General features: G+C 39.5%; 1 protein-coding gene across 7 annotated transcripts in view; it reads right to left on the bottom strand.

The window, feature by feature from the left end:
* The window catches only part of CPEB3 (cytoplasmic polyadenylation element binding protein 3), a 218,268-nt gene that overhangs the window by 65,177 nt on the left and 130,897 nt on the right, over nucleotides 1-22,194 (bottom strand). For 6 of the 7 annotated variants that reach the window (XM_040970358.1, XM_040970357.1, XM_040970353.1 and 3 more), the window contains 2 exons: nucleotides 9,550-9,717; nucleotides 7,531-7,620 (listed from right to left, as the gene is read on the bottom strand). In XM_040970358.1, coding sequence (XP_040826292.1) covers nucleotides 7,531-7,620; nucleotides 9,550-9,717 — 258 coding nt within the window. The remainder of the gene's footprint in view (nucleotides 1-7,530; nucleotides 7,621-9,549; nucleotides 9,718-22,194) is intronic. The other variant, XM_040970355.1, reaches the window with a different exon arrangement.

Below are 22,194 nucleotides of genomic sequence, written 5' to 3'. Positions count from 1 at the left end.
CCAAGATTCAACAGATGAGATCTGAGAGAACAACATTTAAATGCTTCAATCATATCAGTATGATTCTTTGTTTCTGTAGCACTTGATTCTATATCAAACACAGGAACAAACTTTCTTAGCAACTGCAATGTGACATTTATCTGGCTTGGAATTAAGTAAAAGACTTGCTGCCGGTATTAGCATAAACTTCATAAAGAAGAATGTCTTGGGAAGCCATGTGATATCAAATCCAGAGTCATTAAAACTCCCATTTAACTGTAGGTGAATATACTCCTCTTTATTTAGCCTGAAGAAAATAATCTGAAAGAAAAGGCCACATACAGGCATTTTGGTGTAGCAGTGAAGACATCCCAAGGTAAGTTTCCTGGGTTCAAATCCTTGCTCTGCTTTTGATACAGCTTCTTGTTAATACACATCCTGGCAAACAGTGGGTCACCTGCTCAAGTACTTGGATCCCTGCTACCCATGTGGGAGACTAAGACAAAGTCCTGGATTCCTGGCCCTGGCTTCAACTTAGCGCAGGCTCTGCTGGTATGGGCCAACTCTGGAGTGAACCAGCAAACAGAAGATCTCTCTGTCTGTCTTTCTGATGCTTTGCCTTTAAAAGGGAAGGTTTCCCCCCCACCACCTTTGGCCACATACAAGCCTGATTAATGGAAGCATTATTCTAAAAGCCTAAATGACAAGTAAGCAAATTATGGTACAAGAATGCCTTAGCCTCTTAGAAAACATGCGAGGAATAAGGAGGTGAATATAAAGCAGTATTTCTGCTATGATTACAATCTCTGTTCCTTCATAATACATTTATAGATGTGATGAATAAATACTGCAAGGAAGCAAAAAATGATGATGGGGGCTGGCAGAATGGTATAGCCAGATAAGCCTCTGCCTATAATATCAACATCATATGTGGGTGCAGGTTCATGTCCTGACTGCTCCACTTCCTATCCAGCACTCTATTTATATCCTTAAAAAGCAGCAGAGGATGGCTCACATTCTTGGAACCCTGTCCCCACATGGGAGACCCAGAGGAAGCTCCTTGGCTCTTTGATTTGGACAGGTCCAGTTCTGGTCATTGCATCCTTTTGGGGTGTGAACTAGTGGATGCAAGATCTCTTTGACTCTCCTTCTCTCTGTAACTCCACTTTTCAAATAAAAATAAGTCTTAAAAAATTGCTGACAGTTCTGCTGGAGTAGCAGAATTCTTACTGTTTATAAGACAACACTTGTTCAACAAAGACAAAATTGCTTTGTTCTCATTTTACTATGATTTCAACAGTAAGGCTTAGGACAGCAAAAACTAGAATCAGAAATTTGACAAGAGAGCATATTGCTCTACTTCATGAAGGTGTTCTCATCAGCTTTACAGTATCGAATAGTGTTGACGATTCTTACTTAAAGCTCTTATCCGTAGCCTCCACATACATTTTCAGTCCTTCACTCATCTGCATCCCCACCATAATGTCTTCTTCCCTCCGCTCTTTCTTCTCTATAAAGATACCTCTCGAGCGATGTGCATGTCCAGTCCCAGTCTCTGCTCCCAAATCCTCTAACCCTAATTCTAAGTACTCATTAGGCATTTCTTCTCAGACCAGATGTGAGGTCATCCCAAACACATATTAAATCCTCATAGCATCCAACTGGTTTCTCTCTCTATCAACTCTCCTATAACTAAACAGCAGCAAGATTCTGCTATTCAGTAGAAGAAATTTTAGCACAACTGAACCATCAAATCTACCATCATCATGATCTATTCCATCACTAAGGATCATTGGTCCCTTCTCCAGCCATTCCAGTAATATATCCTTACAAGTACCCTATGTCATTGCAGTCCTTATTATTTCTAGTTTCAGAACGTGTGCTATTTACTTATACTCATGCTTTCCATTTATGTAGGCATGTATCCTTTGGTCAAGTGCAATTTTCTTCAAAAATAAGATCTAGTGTCTTCCCTAGATTACTGATAAGGTTACATACTACATACTCTTCTAGAGACAAAGGTCAACGAAAATTTGATGAATTGATGTTTGCAATGGTTTACCTTCTCTAAATGCCCACAATAGCTGGAGCTGAGCCAGGCTGAAGCCATAGAGCCCAGAAACACAGCCCAGGCCTTCCACGTGGGTGCCAGGGACCCAATCATTTCAGCCATCACTGCTACCTTCTAGAGTCTGCAACACAAGGAAGCAAGAGTCAGGACTGGACGATGAATACAAGCCCAAGTGCTCCGAAGTGGGATACTGATGATCTTCTTCTTTCTTTCTTTCTTTTTTTTTTTTTTTTTTAAGAATTATTTAGTTATTTGAAAGGCACAGTGATACAGAGACAGACAGAAACAAAGCCAGAGCTCTTCCATTTGCTTGTTTGCTCTCCAAATGGCTGAGGCTAGGAAAGCAGAAGCCAGGAGTCAGGAACTCCATCCAGGTCTCCCACAGAGGTGGCAAGGATCCAAGGGCTTGAACCATCATTGGCTGCTCCCTTGGCACCTCAGCAGGGAGCTGAATCACAAGTAGAATAGTAGAGGAGTTGGTGCCATGTATAGCAGCCTGTGATGCTGGTATCCTATCTGAGAGCCTGTTCATATCCCAGCTGCTCCACTTCTGATCCAGCTCCCTGTTATGGCCTGGGAAAGCAGTAGAAGGCTGCCCAAATCCTTGGGCTCCTGTACTCACTTGGGAGACCCAGAAAATGTATCAGTTTCCAGCTTCAGAATAGCCCAGCTCTGACCACTGTGTTCATTTGGGGAATGAACCAGCAGTTGGAAGGCATTTCTCTCCTCTTTCTGCAACTCTGACTTTCAAAAAAAATTAATTAAAAACAAAAAAGAAGCAGAGTAGCTGAGACTCTAAATGACTCTCTGATATAAGATGTGGGTTCCCAAGTGGCAGCTATACCCACTGAGCCACAATACCCATCTCTTAACTGCTTGGCCAATGGTTGTTCCACCTCAAAATTTTGACTTGATTATTTCCTCATCATTAAGAACTCAAGACAGAAAACATAAAGCAAGATTCTGCTTTATTTTATCGAATAATAACAACGTATTTTAAACTCCTATTTCTATTTGACTTGAATCCATTTTCTCTCTTCACCATAAAGACAAATATCAAACAAATATCTTCATGTCCACTCTCTCTGAGGGGTTACAATTTAGGAGAAACCCACAACACAAAGGTACTTCTTCAGGACCTTTATCTTACATTATCTTCTACTTACAATCCTCTAACCAAGCTTAGTGTATTTCTTCAAAGAAACCAAGGCCTTTTTCACACTAAGTGCTTCCCTCGCAGCAGTCTCTGCTTAGAGTTTGCTTCTCTATGCCTTCTAGCTAACCCATCAATTTTCAGGTCTGCTTAAATGCCATTTTCTCAGGAAAGTGCTCTCAATATTCATAATCTAAATTCACGTCCCCTTTTAGAGTCTCTGTTGCACTCTTTATTTTTCTTCCAGGAACTTACCACATTTACAATCATGTTTCTTTCTGTGACTATCTGACTAATCTCTCCCACAGTACTTACATGCAGGAAAGGCCTGGGACTAAATCATGCAGGCGAGCATTGTGGCTTTCAATGGCTTTCACTTTCTCGGTGTAGAGAGCACCAACTATTTATTTACTTATGGTTCGCAGATAACTTATCCATGGCACAGGACATACCATCAAATCACACCCTCAAATGCTTCAGTGGCTTCTGTGATGTTAAGAGCCCCATCCTGACACTTCTCACTCTGCTGACTCAAGAACATTCAAGGAACAGTGCACACGAAAATTGTTTATCTACCTAGACTCTAAGCTTTCCTAGGCCCACTGTAAATGTCAAGGTTTTACAGACCCTACTTCAGTTATGCACTGTAAAATCTGCTGGATAAAGGGACAACTCTGTATTTTTCATCAGGTATATGTGTTTTCTAAGAGAAACACTGAAGAGTTTAATTAGTGAAGAGTTCATGGCTTCCTCCCTACACATAAGCTTAAAAGGCACAAGCAAATTGTACCCAATGGTCAACCTGAAGCTCCCTAGGAAAAACATTACAGGAGGTGGAGGCACAGTTAAGAAGGCACAATGGGCATGCATCCTCAAAACTACTGCAACCTTACAGTAACACCAAATTTCTTTAGGTTCCCCCAAAATAGGTCAACCTTCAGACTTTTGCTGAGAGCAAAAAACACAACAGGAGCCAATAGTCTAATAATTATATTTCTCCTCCCTGACCTCAATCACCAGTAAAGCAATCTGTTCTCAGAGCATGCAAGCCTGAGGACCAGAATCTGGAGCCCAGATTCTCTTTCCTGCCTTGGTTTCACTGCTTCATCTCAACAGTTAACCTCAGCTGTAAAGGAGGTCACCAGCACTAATACATTGCCATTCTATGATATCACATTGTTTTAAAGGGATTTTACCAAAATCCATGGAGGCTGTACAACTGCTACGTTCTACTGCTCAGGCTAACTCTAACATTCTCTAATTCTCAGGAATAAATTTAAACAGAATACTGTAAAAGAGAAGGCACGCAGGAACCAGACACCACTGGATATAATATGTTGACAGAGAAGCAAAATTATTCAGTTTAGAAAAGTAAACCCATAGTTTTTCAAGCACTAAAGGGACAGAGGTCACAAAAATGACTTATTCTGTTTTGTTTTATGGAACCTCATTGATTAATGGGTAAAGATTGCAGGAAAGAACAGAAAATGATATGACAGAAAAGAAGAAATTTAATAGCCAACTTGTTCTGTAAATAGAGACTTCCTCTGAAATAAACTGCGTCCCTTGTCATCGGCCTCAGAAGCTAAATAAGGATGTAAGATTGTCCTCTCCTTTCTTTGCTCTCTCTCCCTCTGCCTTTTGAGTAAGCAAGATATTTTTAAAAGGTTAAATAAGCAATATTCTGTGGGCCATTTTACAGCATAAGTCAACAAATTTTTACACAATGGGATTTGTGTCTCACATATGATCCCTTAAAAAATCTAAAAGACACCCTTAGCTTTCAGGCTATACAAAAGCAGGCAGTAGCCTAGTGGCTAAAGTCCTTGTTTTGAATGCACTGGGATCGCACATGGGCACCAGTTCGTATCCAGGCAGTCCCTTTTCCCATGCAGCTCCCTGCTTGTGGCCTGGGAAAGCAGCAGTGGACAGCCCAAGGCCTTGGAACCCTGCACCCAAATGGGAGACCCAGAAGAAGCTCCTGGCACCCAGCTTCAGATCAATTCAGCTCTGGCCATCGCAGCCACTTGGGAAGTGAATCAGTGGATGAAAGACCTTCTCTGTCTGTCCTTCTCTTTGTATATCTGACTTTCCAATAAAAATAAATAAAGCTCATAAAAAAAAACCCAGGTGGTGTGCTGACCCTTGTTCAGAAATATACTATCTAATAGAAATGAGTCATACATGTAACTTAAAAGTTTTCAGTATGTACATTTAAAAGGGAGAGTTATAGTTAATTTTAATATAGTAACTCAACACATTCAAAAAGTTATTCTAACACATAAACAATAATTACTAAACAAGATATTCTATGTTTTAAAAAAACTAAGCCTCTGAAATCCAGTCTCTGTTGTATACTTCTGTTATCACCATTTAAATGCTCCTATCCCATGTGCTCACCAGCTATGGCACTCTCAGAGATCTGGCAGCTCCCGTCAAGCTGAAGCATTCCACGGACAAACACAAGAGGTAACATTCCTTCCAATACTTAATGGTTCAAATCAACGATGGAAACAAAGACCTAGCTGGTAAATGATACTGGCAGGACCGGAAAGCTATCTGGAAACTATGAAGCTGGATTCTTCCTTGCCTCTCGCTGTAATATAAATTCCAGACCAGAACATCAATGCAAAAAGTAAAATAATAAAAACACTATAGGAAGTACTTTCTTACTGTTTTAAAGTGGGAAACACCTTTTAGGGCATACCACAAAATTTCAGAAAGAAACAGATTAGTAAATTTACTTAATAGATTCAATGTTGAGATTGCTGGAGGGGGGCAGTGCTAAGCCCAGTGGATAATATACCCATGTCAGGGTATTGTGGCTCAGTGGTTTAAGCTGCCACTTGGAATGCCCACATCCCATATTGGAATGCTGGTTCTAGTCCTCACAGCTCCACTTCAAATCCAGCTCTCTGATAAAGATCCTAGGAAACAGGGGATGATGGTGCAAGTACTTGGTTCCTGCCACCAAAGTGGAAGACCCCAATGGAGCACTTGGCTATTGGCCCCGGCCTGGCCTGGCCTGGCCCCAGCTGTTGTGGATGACAGATGTCTTTATTTCTGCTTCTCCCTATGTCTCTGTCACCTTGCCTTTCAAATCAATCTTTTCTAACAAACAAGATAAGGACATAACTGCGTTCAGTACTTGACTTTGTTTCCTAACTCCAGCTTCCAGCTAATGCAGACCCTGAGAAGTAGCAGTTACGTCCCCCCCTCCACCCACATGGGAGTCCTGGATTGAGTTCCTGGCTCCCAGCTCTGACGTGGCCCAGGCTAGTCCTGCAGAGTGACTCAGATACCTAAGTCTGTCTCTCCCTCCCTCCCTCTCTCTCTCTGCCTGTAAAGTAAAGAAACAATTTTAAAATATTAAATACACTTGAAAGGTATGCAACAGAGAGAACTATTTCAAATGTGGCTTATAGGGTTTTAAAGACCCTTAATATAACAAGGGGCCTTTATATAAAGACAAAGCCCAATAATGAATTGAATAAAGCACACAGCTAGCAAGATGAAAAAAAAATGACCAGTAAGGAGAAAGGAAATAAAAAAAAAAACACCAAAGTGTTAGATTGGCAAGGATTGAAAAAGACTCATTTTTTTCATCTCTCAGCATTAAACATGAAAATATCAATGTGTAGGAACTTTCTTAGGGCAACTCTGTAGTACATATAAACATACACTCCTACTTTCAGTAATTTGACTTAAGAGGTAATTACAAAAGGGCAAAAAGATGCAGGTATAAAGATATTCAGGGAAGCTTGCTTTTTGAGGACAAACTGCAAGCAACTTAAATACTACCAAAAAGCTTGATTATATAAACAGAAGGTCATGAAGGGTAAAAGGTAGGTTTTTGGGAGTAAATACAAGGTATAAAGCAAAATGTATAGCCTGGTCCCACTTATAAGCAGACTAAGTCAACTTAAGACACAGAGGTGGATTGAAAAGGCAATTTCATGCAATGTCATTCTTCAGCCACCGCGCTTTCCATGTTTGACCACTGTAAGACTCGTAAGAGCACAGGACTATGGAATATAAATAAAATTGGACTATACTTGCCGACATTCCTCTACATCTTTTCTATCAAAGTATCCAAAAGTTAGCAGAACTCTCCACCAAGCAGACTCAACAGATCACTGTCAGTAATCAGTGTGTCCCTGAAGAGAATAGTCTCCAAGTGAATAAAAGGATGACAAACATCAAAAAGTTTTCCTAATTGAGGAACAAAAAGTCAACATCTATTTCAACAGTTAAAAGGCGGGCTTTTATTGAACTGTCACACTACCTCTCCAACAGGCAGGCAGTGGAGACATTTTAAGGGTATTACCTTTAGGAGGAAAATATGACTTGCTTTCAGCTTTGTGAGGCCAGTCCACTACAAGAGGTCCAAACCTGCGGAAGCTGGCAGTGATCTCATCTACAAAACAAAGAAGGAATTGCAGCAAAAGAGAAAAAGTTATTGCAGTCAGAATAACACAAAATATATCCTTTTATTAAAAAAAAAAAAAAGAAAAAGACTTGAAGGCTATTTCTTAAGCGTTTCTACAGATGTCAAATTCACTAAGTGAAATACCATTGCTTTTGTGTATATTTGGTTACTCACTTTTAACCATGCAAAGTATATTTCTAAGCCAAAATTCATTTCCTTTTCTAACCAGTTAACTTGACTGATGTTAGTTAAGGTGGACCACTATCTCAAGTAAAAAGAAGAGGCTAAAACAGGAATATTCTCTGCCTATATGTATGTATGCATATGTGTGTGTGTGTAAATATATAATGTACAGTAAATGACTAACATATAGTTTCATGTGCATGAAATCTTTATGGTTATTTTAGAAATAGAACCAATTATTGATGAAGGGAAGCAGCAATAAGTAGGCAATTCTATTTGGTGCTAAGATTAAGTTAAAAGCCCATGGTCACTTTTTCTCTAATACTTACATACTAAATACCTCGTAAAAATATATATATATAAAGAAATCACAAGTCAATAAATTTATTTTGTCCTCCTGACTTTGACTCAGAGGAGGATACAACTCAGTTTTTAGTCAGATTTAGATTGCCACTTTCTTGTAACCCATAACAAATTTCTTCCAAAAGAAACCTACTAGATGAAATCAGCATGGCAGTGAGAACAGGTTTGGAGGGAAATGAGCATCCAGCTCTGTGAAACTTGAATGTAGTACATCTAAAATAAAACTTTTCAGAAGTCTTTCTCATCTTAAAGAAAACAAACCCCCTAATAAAGAGGTATTACAGCAGGAATAATACTAGTTTAACAAGTCTTTCTTAATAGTATTTTTACAGCAGATCTAAAGACTATTGATATTGTTTTCCCTTTTATCATAAATTCATCTCATCTGACTATTAAGCAGATTACTGATAGCATACTGGGTGCTAAGATGAACATTTTACTGACTTTGGTATAAGTGTAAATGTCCTTTTGGATGGCAGTTATCTCAAAAATATTAAGAAAATTCTAACATGCCTTTAATCTATAAAAGGTTAAGGGGTGAGTATGTTTTTTCACTAAAAGGTATTTACATTAAAGGGTAAGATGGTATGGTATGATGGGCATAAGCAATAGGTCTATTATTGAACTGACTTTAACTGCAAGCTGGCTACTTAGTCCTGGACAAATAATTTCCCTCTGGGGGCTAGTGTGGTGCAGCACATTAAACTTCTGATTGTACATGCTAGCATCCTATTTGGGCATTGGTTTGAGTCCAGCTGTCCGCTTCCAATCTAGCTTCCTGCTAGTGTGCCTGTGAAAGCAGTGGAAGATGGCCCAAGTGTTTGGGCTGATGAACGCATGTGGGAAGCCCAGAGGAAGTTTCTGGCATTGGCCTGTCCCAGCATGTACTACATTTGGGGATTGAAACAACTGACAGAAGATCTCTCTCTGTTATCTCTTTTCTCTCTGTAACTCTGCTTTCAAATAAACCTTTAAACAAATATTTCTGATTTTCCATTTCTTTCTACAAAAGAGAGGTGATACAACATACTTAGTAAGATAGACACAAGAGTTAAATGAGAAAAAATAATGTGAAGTGCTTAGTATTAATGGATTTAGTTATGGTAAGAGTTTCTTAAGTATTAGCTGCTGGTAGTATTGTAGATTTTATCCCTAAATTAATCAATAGACTATGGGAAGATGTCAGAAGACTGCTATGTTCCTATATATGAAAAAACAAACCAAATCTAATTTTTCCTCACTTCTCAAATATTCTCAGCTCCTACATACTAAGATAAAAATGTACTACAGTGGACTTGGAGGAGAGAATCAGGCCAAATGACATACAAAACAGACCCAGCCTTGGAAAAATCATTAATGAATGCATAGTACCTTCGTCAATATCAGGAGGAAGGCCTCCAACAAACACTTTTCTAGAGTAGCGCTCCACTCGTTCTCCATTCTGACAGCGAGTGGGAGAACTTAAGCCAGATGACAATGCCTGATCGCCATGGCTGTCTTCCAGGAAGGCATCTTCAAAGGGAAAGAGCGAAGACCGACCTGAAATAGATGTGGAGGTTTCTATCATTAAAATCGTTGTCCTAGGCAACACATGACTTTTTAGAAGTCCCAAGTACAGAGTGAAACATACAAAATATGGTCTTTTGGGGGTGTTGTAGGCTTTCCAAATGCGATCTTTTGGGCAGCTGAAGATGACCAATCTAAACAAGTTTACATCACCTTGTCTGATTGAGGCTGTGTACAGCACTGATATGACTAGATTCATATCTAAGGAAGAATTATCAGAGCACAGTTGTTTTCCTTGCTTTAAAAAAAAAAACTACATTTCACTGATACAATCCTCATCACGTCTGCTAAGAGTATATTTAGCCATTATTTTTCCTTCCTTCACTCATTTTTTGCAATATTCTTGATTCATAGTTTTTTTTTTTTTTAAATCTGTTCCTTATGATGTTATCAGACCTTCAGCCTTGAAGACTGGCTCCGATAACTATGGAAGTTAAATAAACCTACCGAAAAGACTGATAATCTCTCTTCTGGTAGCAGGACTGAAGATCGGCAGGTTTGAGGTCACCATTGTGGCAAAGCAAGTTAAAATACTGCCTGTGTTGTCAGCATTCCATGTCAGTATCAGTTTGAATCGGGGCTGCTCCGTTACTGATTAGCAACCTGCTAATGTGCTTGGGGAAGCAGCAGAAGATGGGCCAAGTTGGGCCCCTGTCACCCATGTGAAAGTCCCAAATAAATGGAATTCCTGGCTTTGGCGTGGCCCGGTCTTGGTCAATGTAGCTGTCTAGAGAGTGAACCAGCAGACAGAAGACTTCTTTAGCTCTGTCTTTGCCTTTCAAAAATAAGTCATTGTTATTTAAAAAAAATCATCAACTTTTCCATTATCCCAAATTCCTCCAATTTGGAAATAAACATCTACAATAATAGAGTAAGGAAAATAAATCAAAACATATACATTAAGATTACATATGTAGATGCAGTTATGATACCTTAACCTTACTAATTTAGGCTGTATATTACTCAACAAATATGTGAAAGGGCTATAGAATTATTTTCATTATTAACTCTGCAAATAATGTCACAAACAAAAGGGAACCATCCTTTCCATGCAGTACGAACCTGTTAATATTAACACAGAATTGCTGTTGGGCATTGTGTTTATTTAAAAACAAACATATTTCCTGTTTGAGTCTGTGAGTTCCCTGGAACACTTTCCACAGGAGCCGCTCTAAAACATAAATCTTTCTGAGTTTGTTCTTGACAAAAGGAAAAAATTTCCTTTTAATATACTCTCCAAAAATAAAGAAATCTGCCTCCATTTTGTCTTGTTCATAGCTCCCTGAAACCTAGGTTTGCTTCATTCGCAACAGCTAACTCTAAAATAGAATACAAACAGCCTTAGAGAAAACACCAAACATTCATTTCTTTTACAAAAAAGAAATTGCTAGTATAACTTCATTTTATAAACAACCCAGGTGTGTAAGAAAGAAATTACTTTGGTGTTGGGAGTTAATAAAGAAAAAGACTGAAGAATTTTTTTTGTTCAACTCTTCCTGGGTTAGTTACAATCAAACAGAATAAAAATCGTCACCTTTTTTAGGTCGGCAGGAACAAAAGACAGTAAATTCTCATCCCTTGATATTTGTTTTGATTACTAAGGGTACAAGAAATAGATGTACAGCAACCAGAGGCAAACTGAACTTCCCAAAGACATTTAGAGACATTCTCCCACAGCTGACAGCTTAGATTTCCACAGTCCACACGTAGATCACATACTTAGCATTGAGCACATGCCAAATCTGCACTCTCCCACGGAATGCTCCTAGTCCCCACCCTTACCTTCAAGACCAGAAACATGAGGTGCCCAGAAAACAGAAGCTGGTAGAGAGAAGGGGGAAACAAGATAACTTGGGAACATACTGAGTATTTCATGCCCTTTCTACAGTTCGGTCCGTGACAGAAAATGAAAAGACTGAAAAGTACTGCAGGAAAGTAAATGTTAACTTGCTCCAGCATCATGCTGACTTTAAGATAAAGGAATCCTTAACACAAAAAACATAGTAGAAAATATTTGAGGAAATATTGATTCACATTCTACAAACAAGATAATCCCTGCCAGAGGAAACACAGCCTGGCTAGGAAGATGGGTGAAGACACAAGTGTAAAATCCAGCAATGACTTCAAGCAGAACCAAGAGCACGACAGATACTCTCTTGGAGTAAAGAGGAATGGCCTTGACAATGATTTCACAGGAGGGCATTTCTGTTCAGAATCTAGTGGAAGCGGAAGTTTCTGCAAGGTAAAACACAAGAATCCACACAGAGAAAATTCTTTCAAAACAGCTCTTGACTTTCCTTCTGAACTCATTCTTTCTTCAGCAATCCCTAAAAGTCCCAATAAAGGGATCTGGAGCAATGGCCTAGTGGTTAAAATCTTGCCTTGCAAGCACAGGCATCCCATATGGGTGTTGGTTCATATCCTGGTTGTACCTATTCCCATCCAGCTCCTTGCATGAGACCTGGAAAAGCAATTTAGGATGGTCCAAAGCCTCAGGACCCTGCACCCACATGGGAGAACTGGAGGAGGCTCCTGGCTTTAGATTAGCTCAGCTGCAGCCATTGAGGCTACCTGGGGAGTGAACTAGAAGATGGAAGAAAGATCTTTCTGTCTCTCCTTTACTTTGTAAATCTGCCTTTCCAATAAATATAAATAAATCTTTTCCTTTAAAGTCTCAATAAAAATGTTTATTATTTAGACTTGATTCACTCCTCAAATCTAGGAGTTATCCAATGTCTCCCTCTCGTATCCCACTGTCTACTCCATCCCTCATTAAGTTCTAGTAATTCAAGCTCCAAAACAGATCTTCCACCAGGTTCTCCGCAAGGTGGTCCCATCATCCTTAAGTCCAGACCATCTCCTCTCCCTGGACTCAGCTTAATCAGCACATACTATAAGCTCCTGTAGTCTGCAGACTTCTATCTTATACTCCCATTGTACTTTCCCCACAAAACAAAGCTGCAATTTTCATACATTAATCTGAACACAGACCACATTGCTCATTCTCAATTTTAAAAGCCTTTAATGTAATACAGAAACAAGGCTGTGAACTGCAAGGTCTTTGTATACTTCTACATTAGAGTTGCTTTCTCTCCCTCTTGTTCAACCTCTGTGTTTCCTGACGAATCCTCCTTCCACCAGCCCTTAAGGGCACATGGTACTCCTACCTAAAATAAGTTACCCACTCCAATTTTCAAGTTAGCTCGTACTAATTCTTTGGGTCTTGGCTTAAAAGTCAGTTCTTGGAACTGGCACCCCATTAAAGTAGGCTGAGACTCTCCCTGTGGTGACAGCAACCCACACTGGTTTGAACATACTGGTTCATGCCCCGACTGCTCCATTACCAAGCCAGCTCTCTGCTTATGGCTTGGGAGGGCAGCAGAGGATGGGTGAAGTTTTTTGGTTCCTGCACGTGCATGCAAGATCCCGAGAAGGCTCAGTCTGGCTTTTGTGCCATTTGGGGAGTGAGCCAGAAGATGGAAGATCTCTCTCTCTTTTTCTCTCTCTCAGTACGTCTCCTTCTCTCTGTGCAACTCTGCCTTTCAAACAAAAATAAAATCTTAAGAAAAAAAAAAAGGGAGGAAGTCTACCTCATCCCATTAAAAACAAGTTTATTTGGTGGAACTTTCTTGAGCCTTTTGCTTAAGTTAGGCCTCTTTATCCATGCTCAGTACTCTATATTCCTTAACACTTACCCTGATTACCATTATACTATTTATATGAGATTTTGTTGGATATCTCCTTCTTCAGCCCATTCAAATGTAAGGTTCATTAGTACAGGGACCAACTTAACCTTGTTCGTTCCTTTATCTTCCTGTTCTAATTAGGGCACATAAAAAGCATCCAAAAATGTTAAATACATGTACCTGCTTGTGGCACACTGGGATGAATCTGCTGGTATTGCATTTGGGCACTGGCTTGTGTTCTGGTTGCTGCTTCCAATCTAGCTCCCTGCTAGTGCTCCCGGGGAAGTAGAAGAGAATGGCCCAAGTGCTTGGGATCCTGCCACTGACATGGGAAAAATGGATAGAATTTCAGGTTCCTGGGCTTGGCCTGATGGCCCAGTGGTTAGCAAGCACCAGGATCCCATATGGGCATCAGTTCCTGTCCCAGTTGCTCCACTTCCCATCCAGCTTCCTGCTCATGGCCTGAGAAAGTAACAGAGGATGTTCTAAAGCCTTGGAACCCTGCACCTGCGTGAGAGACCTGGAAGAGGCTCCTGGCTCCTGGCTCCCGGCTTTGGATTGGCTCAGCTCTGGCTGTTGAGGCTACTTGGAGAATGAACCAGTGGATGGAAGATATTTATCTCTGTCTCTCCTTCTTTATGTAAATCTGCCTTTCCAATAAAAATAAATAAATATTAAGAAAAAAATAATAATTTCAGGCTCTCAGCTTTGCCCTATCCCAGCTCTGGCTACTGCAGCCATTTAAGAAGTGAATCAGTGTATAGAAGATCTCTCTCTGCTTATCCCTCCCTCTGTATATATAACGCTGCCTTCAAATAAACAAATTAATCTTTTTGTAAAAATGTTGCATATGAAGCAACATCAGGGAAGGAAAATAGTATGTGCAAGGACACACTGCGAGTATGTGCTAGAACCTTATACACAGTGGTAAGAAAGAAGGACAAGAGGTAAAACCATGCCCTAGATGACAGAGGCCTTCCCTATGGGTTTTATTAGATCGAACAGTATGTTCCATCTATTTTTATTACAACAGCAATGAAAACCTTTTCCACTTTGAAAATCATTTCATATTCGTAACAACTTTTTAAGCAACTATACTCCCTCCTTGAAAACCATGATGCTCCCATGCTACCCATCTTTTATCCTGCTCAACTGACTTTCCTAAGCTACTCTGTTATACTCGAAATCCCACAAAAGCTTTTATCACTTTCACCAGCAGTTTGAACCGAAAAAGAGTGCATGAGTTGAAAGTCTGAGGAAATCTGTGGCCAGCCAGATGAGAGATGAAGAACTCTTGAAACATAGTGATGAAGAAGCAGTAGATATTCAAGACATTTCAGAACAAAAGGACTTTCTTTCTGTATAGTCAATATAGCCACAGCTTTTTGAGGGTATTTGGCAAAGAAAATAAAGGCAAGAGTTGAAAAATACATAGACAGTTTTAAAAAATGTTTATGTGCCGTTAAGAAACTCCCCTGGGTTTTCAGACATAAGATGTCTTAGTAGTCATAGTTAGAATTTTCAGCAAGAATTCCAAGAATGGCCAAGAATTCAAGCATAACTGATGCTTCTGCAGCCATAAGTAAGAAAACAGGTTTCAGATTCCAATCCCCAGATCTACTCATCTGTGAAGGTCAGCCTTGAAAATCCACACTTTTCACACATTTCTCAAGTGATTCATCTGCTAAGGTTTAAAAACCACTGGGATGGATATGACTGGCTTTCTGTGGACAGCACCTAGAGATGGTAGGAAGTGTGTGGAGGCTTGGAAAACATCAGGTTCTATCAAGTTAAGGAAAGTACACCCTCAGGACTGGAGGGTCACACCTATAATTGAATCAGCTTGACTGTAACACATCTGCCTAAAGTTTGGGGGAAACAAGGAGCTAGTGTGCAGGAAGCACCTAAAGCCAAAACTGGGCCCAGTGTGATGGCTCAATTGCTAAATTCTCGCCTTACAGGCACCAGGATCCCACATGGGTGCTGGTTCATAGCCTGGCTGCTCTACTTCCCATCCAGCTCCCTGCTCATGGCCTGGGAAAGCAGTGGAGGATGGCCTAAAGCTTTGGGAACCTGCACCCAAGTGGGGGGCCCAGAGGAAGCTGCTGACTCCTGGCATCAGAGCAGCTCAGCTCTGGCTATTGTGGTCACTTGGGGAGTGAACCAGTGGTTGGAAGATCTTTCTTTCTGTCTCTCCTTTCTGTAAATCTGCCTTTCTAATAAAAATATTAAAAAAAAAAAACCATAAAAGGTAAAACTGCAGAGTAAGAACTTGTATTTACCCAAAACAAATTCCTTTACAGAAAGACCGTATCATACTGGGTAATCGCTCCTCTGCAGGACAGAATGGTTCAATGGCTCTGTTAGCAGAAAGACTACCCTATCAATGTATTTGGCCCTTTGCTATTGCGAAGAGATAGCTTGTGACAAATAACACTGACATTTTATTTTTATAACTACCTGGTTAAAACACTGATGCTCTGATTTGTCCAGGGGATATTTATGGGGTTGGTATTCATGCATTCATCTCAGGACAAAATCATTCCCAGCAAAATATACAAATTTAGTTCTTAAACATATATGACTGAAATGAAAATTTTAAGAGGTTGCAACTAAAGTGCATCCCTTGAGAAGTCATGGCACCTCTGTGACAAACTTATTTTCCTTAAGGGAAATATTCTCCAAGAGCAAAATGCTTAAAGCAAGCCACATAACTTACTAAAAATTATACTCTTGTGCACAGAATGTGTAAGTCTGCCCCTAAAACTTCAGATACTTCTACATAAAACATTCGTGTTTAGTATTTCAGTGGCAACAACAGACAGATTTCTCAGTTGCTGTTAAGTGGCCATTCGACTTGCTGCCAATGGTCTGATTCTCTGGTATCTACTTTGAGTTCCGATTCAGAACAAAGCTTTTGGTTCAGTAATTGTACAAGTAATTGCTGAATGTGGAAGTGAGTGAAAATTAAATGAGCCTTAAAAGAAGAGAGAAGTGAAAGGCACTAGTTAAGCAAGGAAGACTTGTCAAGGATAATTCCTTCCCAGGAGGCTCCCAAATGAAGGAAAAACAAAAGCCCATTGGCCATGTTACAATGTCAAAGCTGCTCAGGCCTCCCTTCCCAGCATCAGCCCAAAACCTCAGCAATCACTGTAGCAGCTCCAGAGCCCACTGGCCCACGCCTCCATTCTAAGCTTAACCCTTTCACCTTAGTTTTGCAGGCAGCTCAGGAATCAGTCACTCTGAGAGCTAATGAAATATGGACTATAAGGTATGACTCCCCCATGAAAACAACAGTTGCCTGGACGCCATGATAAGTTCTAGCCCAGGCTATACAGCATCTGACTTTGGATGAGACATTTCACATTTTATTTGACCCATTCATATAGTGAAAGATGGAAGTACAGGAAAACCTCTCTCAGAAAAATAGAATCCCATTTATTACAAAGAAATCTTACATATAAATGATCTTAGTATTATGAATGCTAACATTTCTTTTAGGTATCACAAACACTGTTTTTACAATGAAACTCTTGTTGTCTCCCAGTGCCATTTCAACTGACCCATTGGTTAAATGAGAACCTGAACATTTTTAAAATCTTCCTTTTATTTGCTCTCCATGTTTGGTTCATCAGTTTGTGCCAGCTGTTAAACTCTACTGTTGACTTTCCAGAATATATGTTAACTTTGTTCACTTCTCTCCAACCTAAATGCCATCACCCTATGCTAACCATCCTTATCTTCTGCCGTGGCTACTGACATCATTTCCTGACTAGTGAATCCACTTCTCACTCTGGGTTAAACAGCAGCCAGAGTTCTTTCAAAACATAAATCTGATCACTTGACCTGCTTTAAAGCTTCAAATGTTTCCTCCTGTACTTGGACAAAGTTCAAATCCTTACCAGAAGGTAAAGTTCAAGATCAGATTCTGTTCTTTCCTCCAAACTCATCTTAAGACATCCTCCAGTCCTTGCCTTACACAAGTTCAGTCATTCTAGGCATTATTTATCTCCTTGGAGTAAGCCCTTTCTTGTCTCAAAGCTTTTTAAAATATATATATATAACAGCTTTACTGAAATGTAATTTACAGATGACACGATTCATCCACTTTACCATATGCAATCATTCTCCATTTCTCCTTCACAGCCTTAAGCAACCACTAACCTTTCTCTTACCAAAGATTTGACTGTACTGGATGTTCCCCACAAATGTATCATAACAACACAGGACTTTTGTGATTGGCTTCTTTATAATATTTCTGAGGTTTCTCCTATGTTGTGGAGTGTTATCAGTTACTTGGCTTCAACTCTATGACACAGGCAGTTACTTCCACATTCCTCCTCTAAAAACCGACACATTATCACACCTGAAATTTCTTATAAAATATTCCATAGGGAAAGGAGTGAGAATATACAAAACAAGATTAGCACATACACTGATAATCACTGAGTTGAGTGATAAGTATGTAAGAGTTCATTATTTTATTTGCAGATATTGAAAATTTCCATGGTAAAAATATTTTACACAGTTGCCTTTCCATCCTTTTTGCTTCAGCTTATTAAAAAACATTTCATTTATTTGAAAATGAGCATTACAGAGGGAGAGAAAGCTATTCCATCTTCTGGTTTACTCCATGTACAGTCACCAATGGCCAGAGCTGGGCTCTATCAAAGTCAGGGGCCTAGAGCTCCATCTAGGAGACAAGGGCCCAAGCATTCAGGCTTGCTTCTACTGCCTTCCCAGGGCATTAGCAGGGGAGCTGGCTGGGAAGTAGAATAGCTGGGGCTCGAACTGGTGCTCCTACATGGGATGCCAGTGTCATAGGCTGGAGTTTGACATTTTGTGCACCAATGCCAGATCCTGAATTTCAATTTAAATATCACCTCTTCAGAGTTGTCTTCATCACATTAGAAGGACTCTTCCATTCTTCGCTGCCTAGTACTTAATACAACTATTAAGGATAACATTGCTTAATCCTCTCCCCACTACTAACATGAAAAGTGAGCAGGGTCAGAGGTCACACCTACAGCCTACCAGAGTAGGAAAATACTTAAGGAATAAAATTGGAGGGCAACACCCTGCACTCCTCTTTCATTCTTTCTTTCAGCTTCTTCTGGACCAATTTCCCACAAAATGAAAACAAAAACAAAACCAAAAACATATGAAAACTAGAATCTTATCCCCCTAGCTTCTGTGCTTAGATTTTACTGCTACAATGAGAAGTAAAATGTTTAGATATTATAGAGATACATTAACATATATACATAAATTCTTATATATATACACATACATGTATATTTATTTATATGTATATATTTGAGTGTGTGTATGTAAATATATAAATCATCCATGTTTTTTTCTTGCTGGAACTACCAAGAACTTTAAATAAGCAAGCTCATATAAATGGGTTTGAGTTAGCAGGATGATCTATTTGTACCACAGTCTCATAAGAACAGCTGATTACTCCTCATAACCTCCAGCAGGGTTTTGATAGACTTGACATTAACTCAGCATATAAATGTGTTTTACTAGACTTCAGAACATTTGCTATCAACTAAATTATCCATTCATGTCAACAGATTTCTATGGACTACATTTTACATAAGTATATCCACAAGAGTCACTCAAGCTATTGTTTGCATTTTTTGGTTACATTATTTTCAAGGATGAACTATATGCTTCTTACTGCTCTAGAAACATTAAGAATATTGGGACAGCCAACCTGTCTACTTACTGACAACAGTTCCAGACAGACTACAAAACTACAAAATCTCACATCCAAGTGGACAGGAAAAAACACAACCTCTGTTAAATGTGTAGGCAGCAATTTTCTACCCAGGAAACTAGAAATGGCTGTTGGATAACAGAACATATCAGAGATTGTCAAAGTTAGAATACTGGGGGGAAAATGTTAAGATTCTTTGGTATTACTTTTACTCCACAAACAAGACCAAGATATAACCAGTGGAACAAAATTTTTAAAAAGGGATATCAAAGGGAAATATAAATGGGTGTTTTAATGTTTATATAAAATTGAAATTTATGTTCAATCTTTCTCATATTCAATTATGCTCCTTTCCTAGCAATACTGTTTCAACAGAATTACTGGTAGTTGGTTTGTAAAGGTCTGCCTCTAGTGTGCTCATCCAGCCTTCAGCTGACGCCCACGTTCTCTCCTTCTTTCATCACTTCTATCATGAACCCTCTTTCTCAAGTCTGACATTTACGCGTCCAAGAGACTTATCCTCTCTTCCAAAATCTATCCATCAGGGAAGCACAGACATCTCACTGTCAGCTTTTTTTCTCTAGCTGGCCCCACTGTGTATACTAGGGTCATATATTCCAAGTATCTGGTCATGACAGTCTCTCTGAAGTTTCTCCTAAGTTGAGACACAAACTAGAATGCCTTGCTTCTCATTCTTTTTTCATCATCTAAGAAGCTCTTGAAATTCTACCAATTACAGAAAGCTTGTCTATGAGAGGTATTAAGATGTCACTTGCCTAATTCTCACCACAAGAACTCCCAGCGCTTTTTAAGATTATTTCCTATACTTTGTATTCCTAAAAGTTTGCCAACATGTGTGTTTAACAGAGTATGAGCTACAGCCTAAGTCTTATTCTTAATCACAGGTAGAGTGAAGTAACAAAAATCCGCAAACTTGTTTTTTCACACTTTTGAGGCAGAAGGTCTAAATGTGAATTGGAGAAAAAAGATCAAGTGTTAATTCAGTCTCTAACTGCATGAATAAATGAGCATGAGGAAATCTGCTATCTCACAAAAATTATACTATGCAGAATTGGTCCAGATAAGTATTTCTCAAAAAATGAGAGCTCTCTAGATAAGAGGTACACCTGCCCCGCCCCCAGTGGCTAAGTCACTGCACTTAAGGAAGATGATGTGGGAATAGGAGAATATGAAATGGGATGGATCAAATATATCTGCCTGTACTTGCATTACAGAAGTCCAACATTTGGGGCTGGTGTCAAGGTATAATAAGTTAAGCCTCTACCTGTGGTCCTGGCATCCCATATAGGCACCAGTGCATGTCCTGGCTGTTACACTTCCCATCCAGCTCCTTGTGTTTAGCCTAGAAATGGAGTGGAGGTTGGCTCAAGTCCTTGAGTCTCTGCACCCATGTAGGAGACCCAGAAGAAGCTCCTGGCTACTGATTTCAGATCAGCTCAACTTTGGATGTTGGAGACATTTAGGGGAGTGAACCAGTAGATGAGGATCTCTCTCTCAATCTCTGTCTCCCCGTCTCTCTGCAACTCACCATTTTAAATAAAAATAAAATCTTTAAAAAACCCCACCACACCAACATTCAATCTTTAAATACTTTCAGTCTCTCACATACAACTGTGTCATTATTTTCTTCATTTATGGCCACCAAACTTGCAAACTTGCAAAGAGCAGAAATCAAGTCACTCTAGGCAATACATAGTTTAATACCTGATACAAAGATGATTATGGATTCTGAAAATAGTTAAGCCAAAGTCATAAATATATACAGAGATAGTATCAATGGAAAAGGAGAGTGATTTTTAAGGCATTTCGAAACCAGATGATTTTATATGCTCAATATATTGTATTTAATATGCTTACAGAAACTTTTTTTAAAAAAATATGCCTAACTCTGCTCTGCAAAGATCTGGGAGTGTTAGCTTAACCCTAATCAGAAAGCATTTAACAAAGGCTCATTTTGCATAGGTATAATGCATAGGGTATAATGTATCAGGCAAGACAGATAACCATCTCAAAAGACCTTTTTTCCAGTTGAAGAATCAGGGCATATAATAAAGACAGGCAGAATGCAAGGCAGTAGAAGCAGAGGGAAACAGCTTGCAAGGTCTATGCAAGGCTTTCTGAAAGGGTAAGGCTTAAATCAGGCTTGATTAACCAAGTTAAAAATATGCCTTCAAGTAGATGAAAGAAAACAGCGGTCAGTACTTCCATGGCTGGCAAGTGGTCAGGGGAAGAGGAGGCGGGAAAATGGAAATGATGAAGCTGGTGAAGCATACCGAGACCAGAATCCTAGGAACCCTGCACAGTGATGAGTGTGAAATGGACAAAGTGATGTTTCAGAAAAAGCAAGACGCAACTAAACAAGAATGGAGATGAGTTAGAAATAGACAAGGCCTCAAAAACAAGAGGATGGGCCTCGTGAGGCAGACTCGTGTCTAAAGTCCTCTCCTTGTATGTGCCAGGATCCCATATGGGCACTGGTTCACGTCCTGGCTACTCAACTTCTCTTCCTGGGAAAACAGCAGAGGATGGTCCAAAGCCTTGGAACCCTACACCTGCATGGGAGAGCCAGAAGAAGCTCCTGGCCCCTGGCTTCAGATCAGCTCAGCTCCAGCCATTGTGGTCACTTGGGGAGTGAAGCATCAGACAGAAGATCTTTCTCTCTGTCTCTCCTCTTTGTAAAACTGACTTTCCAATTAAATAAATAAATAGACAAATCTTAAAAAACAAAACAAAAACGAGAGGGTATGTGAGAAAAGAGGTCAGGGCCACCTGCTTTCTACTCTCCAGAAGACAGTCCACTCCTCATCCTTCTTAAAAGTGTGGTATGATACAATATGAATTCTAATGATACTTCTATGCTTTATTATCTTACATTTAAAACTAAAGCAACAGACATTAACAACAGATTTCTTTCCACAGCTAAAAACATAATCAAGTATGCAAATGCTTTTCAACATACTAAAAAGCAAAAGTATTGTATGCAGAAGTAAATGTATAACTTTATGATGCATACATGTT

The sequence above is a fragment of the Ochotona curzoniae genome, unplaced genomic scaffold (assembly GCF_017591425.1).
Source record: "Ochotona curzoniae isolate NIBS_2020 unplaced genomic scaffold, NIBS_Ocur_1.0 scaffold_4763, whole genome shotgun sequence".
NCBI classification, from domain to species: domain Eukaryota; kingdom Metazoa; phylum Chordata; class Mammalia; order Lagomorpha; family Ochotonidae; genus Ochotona; species Ochotona curzoniae.
The sequence above is the reverse complement of the archived record's forward strand: the minus strand, read 5'-3'. Positions and strand labels throughout refer to the sequence as shown.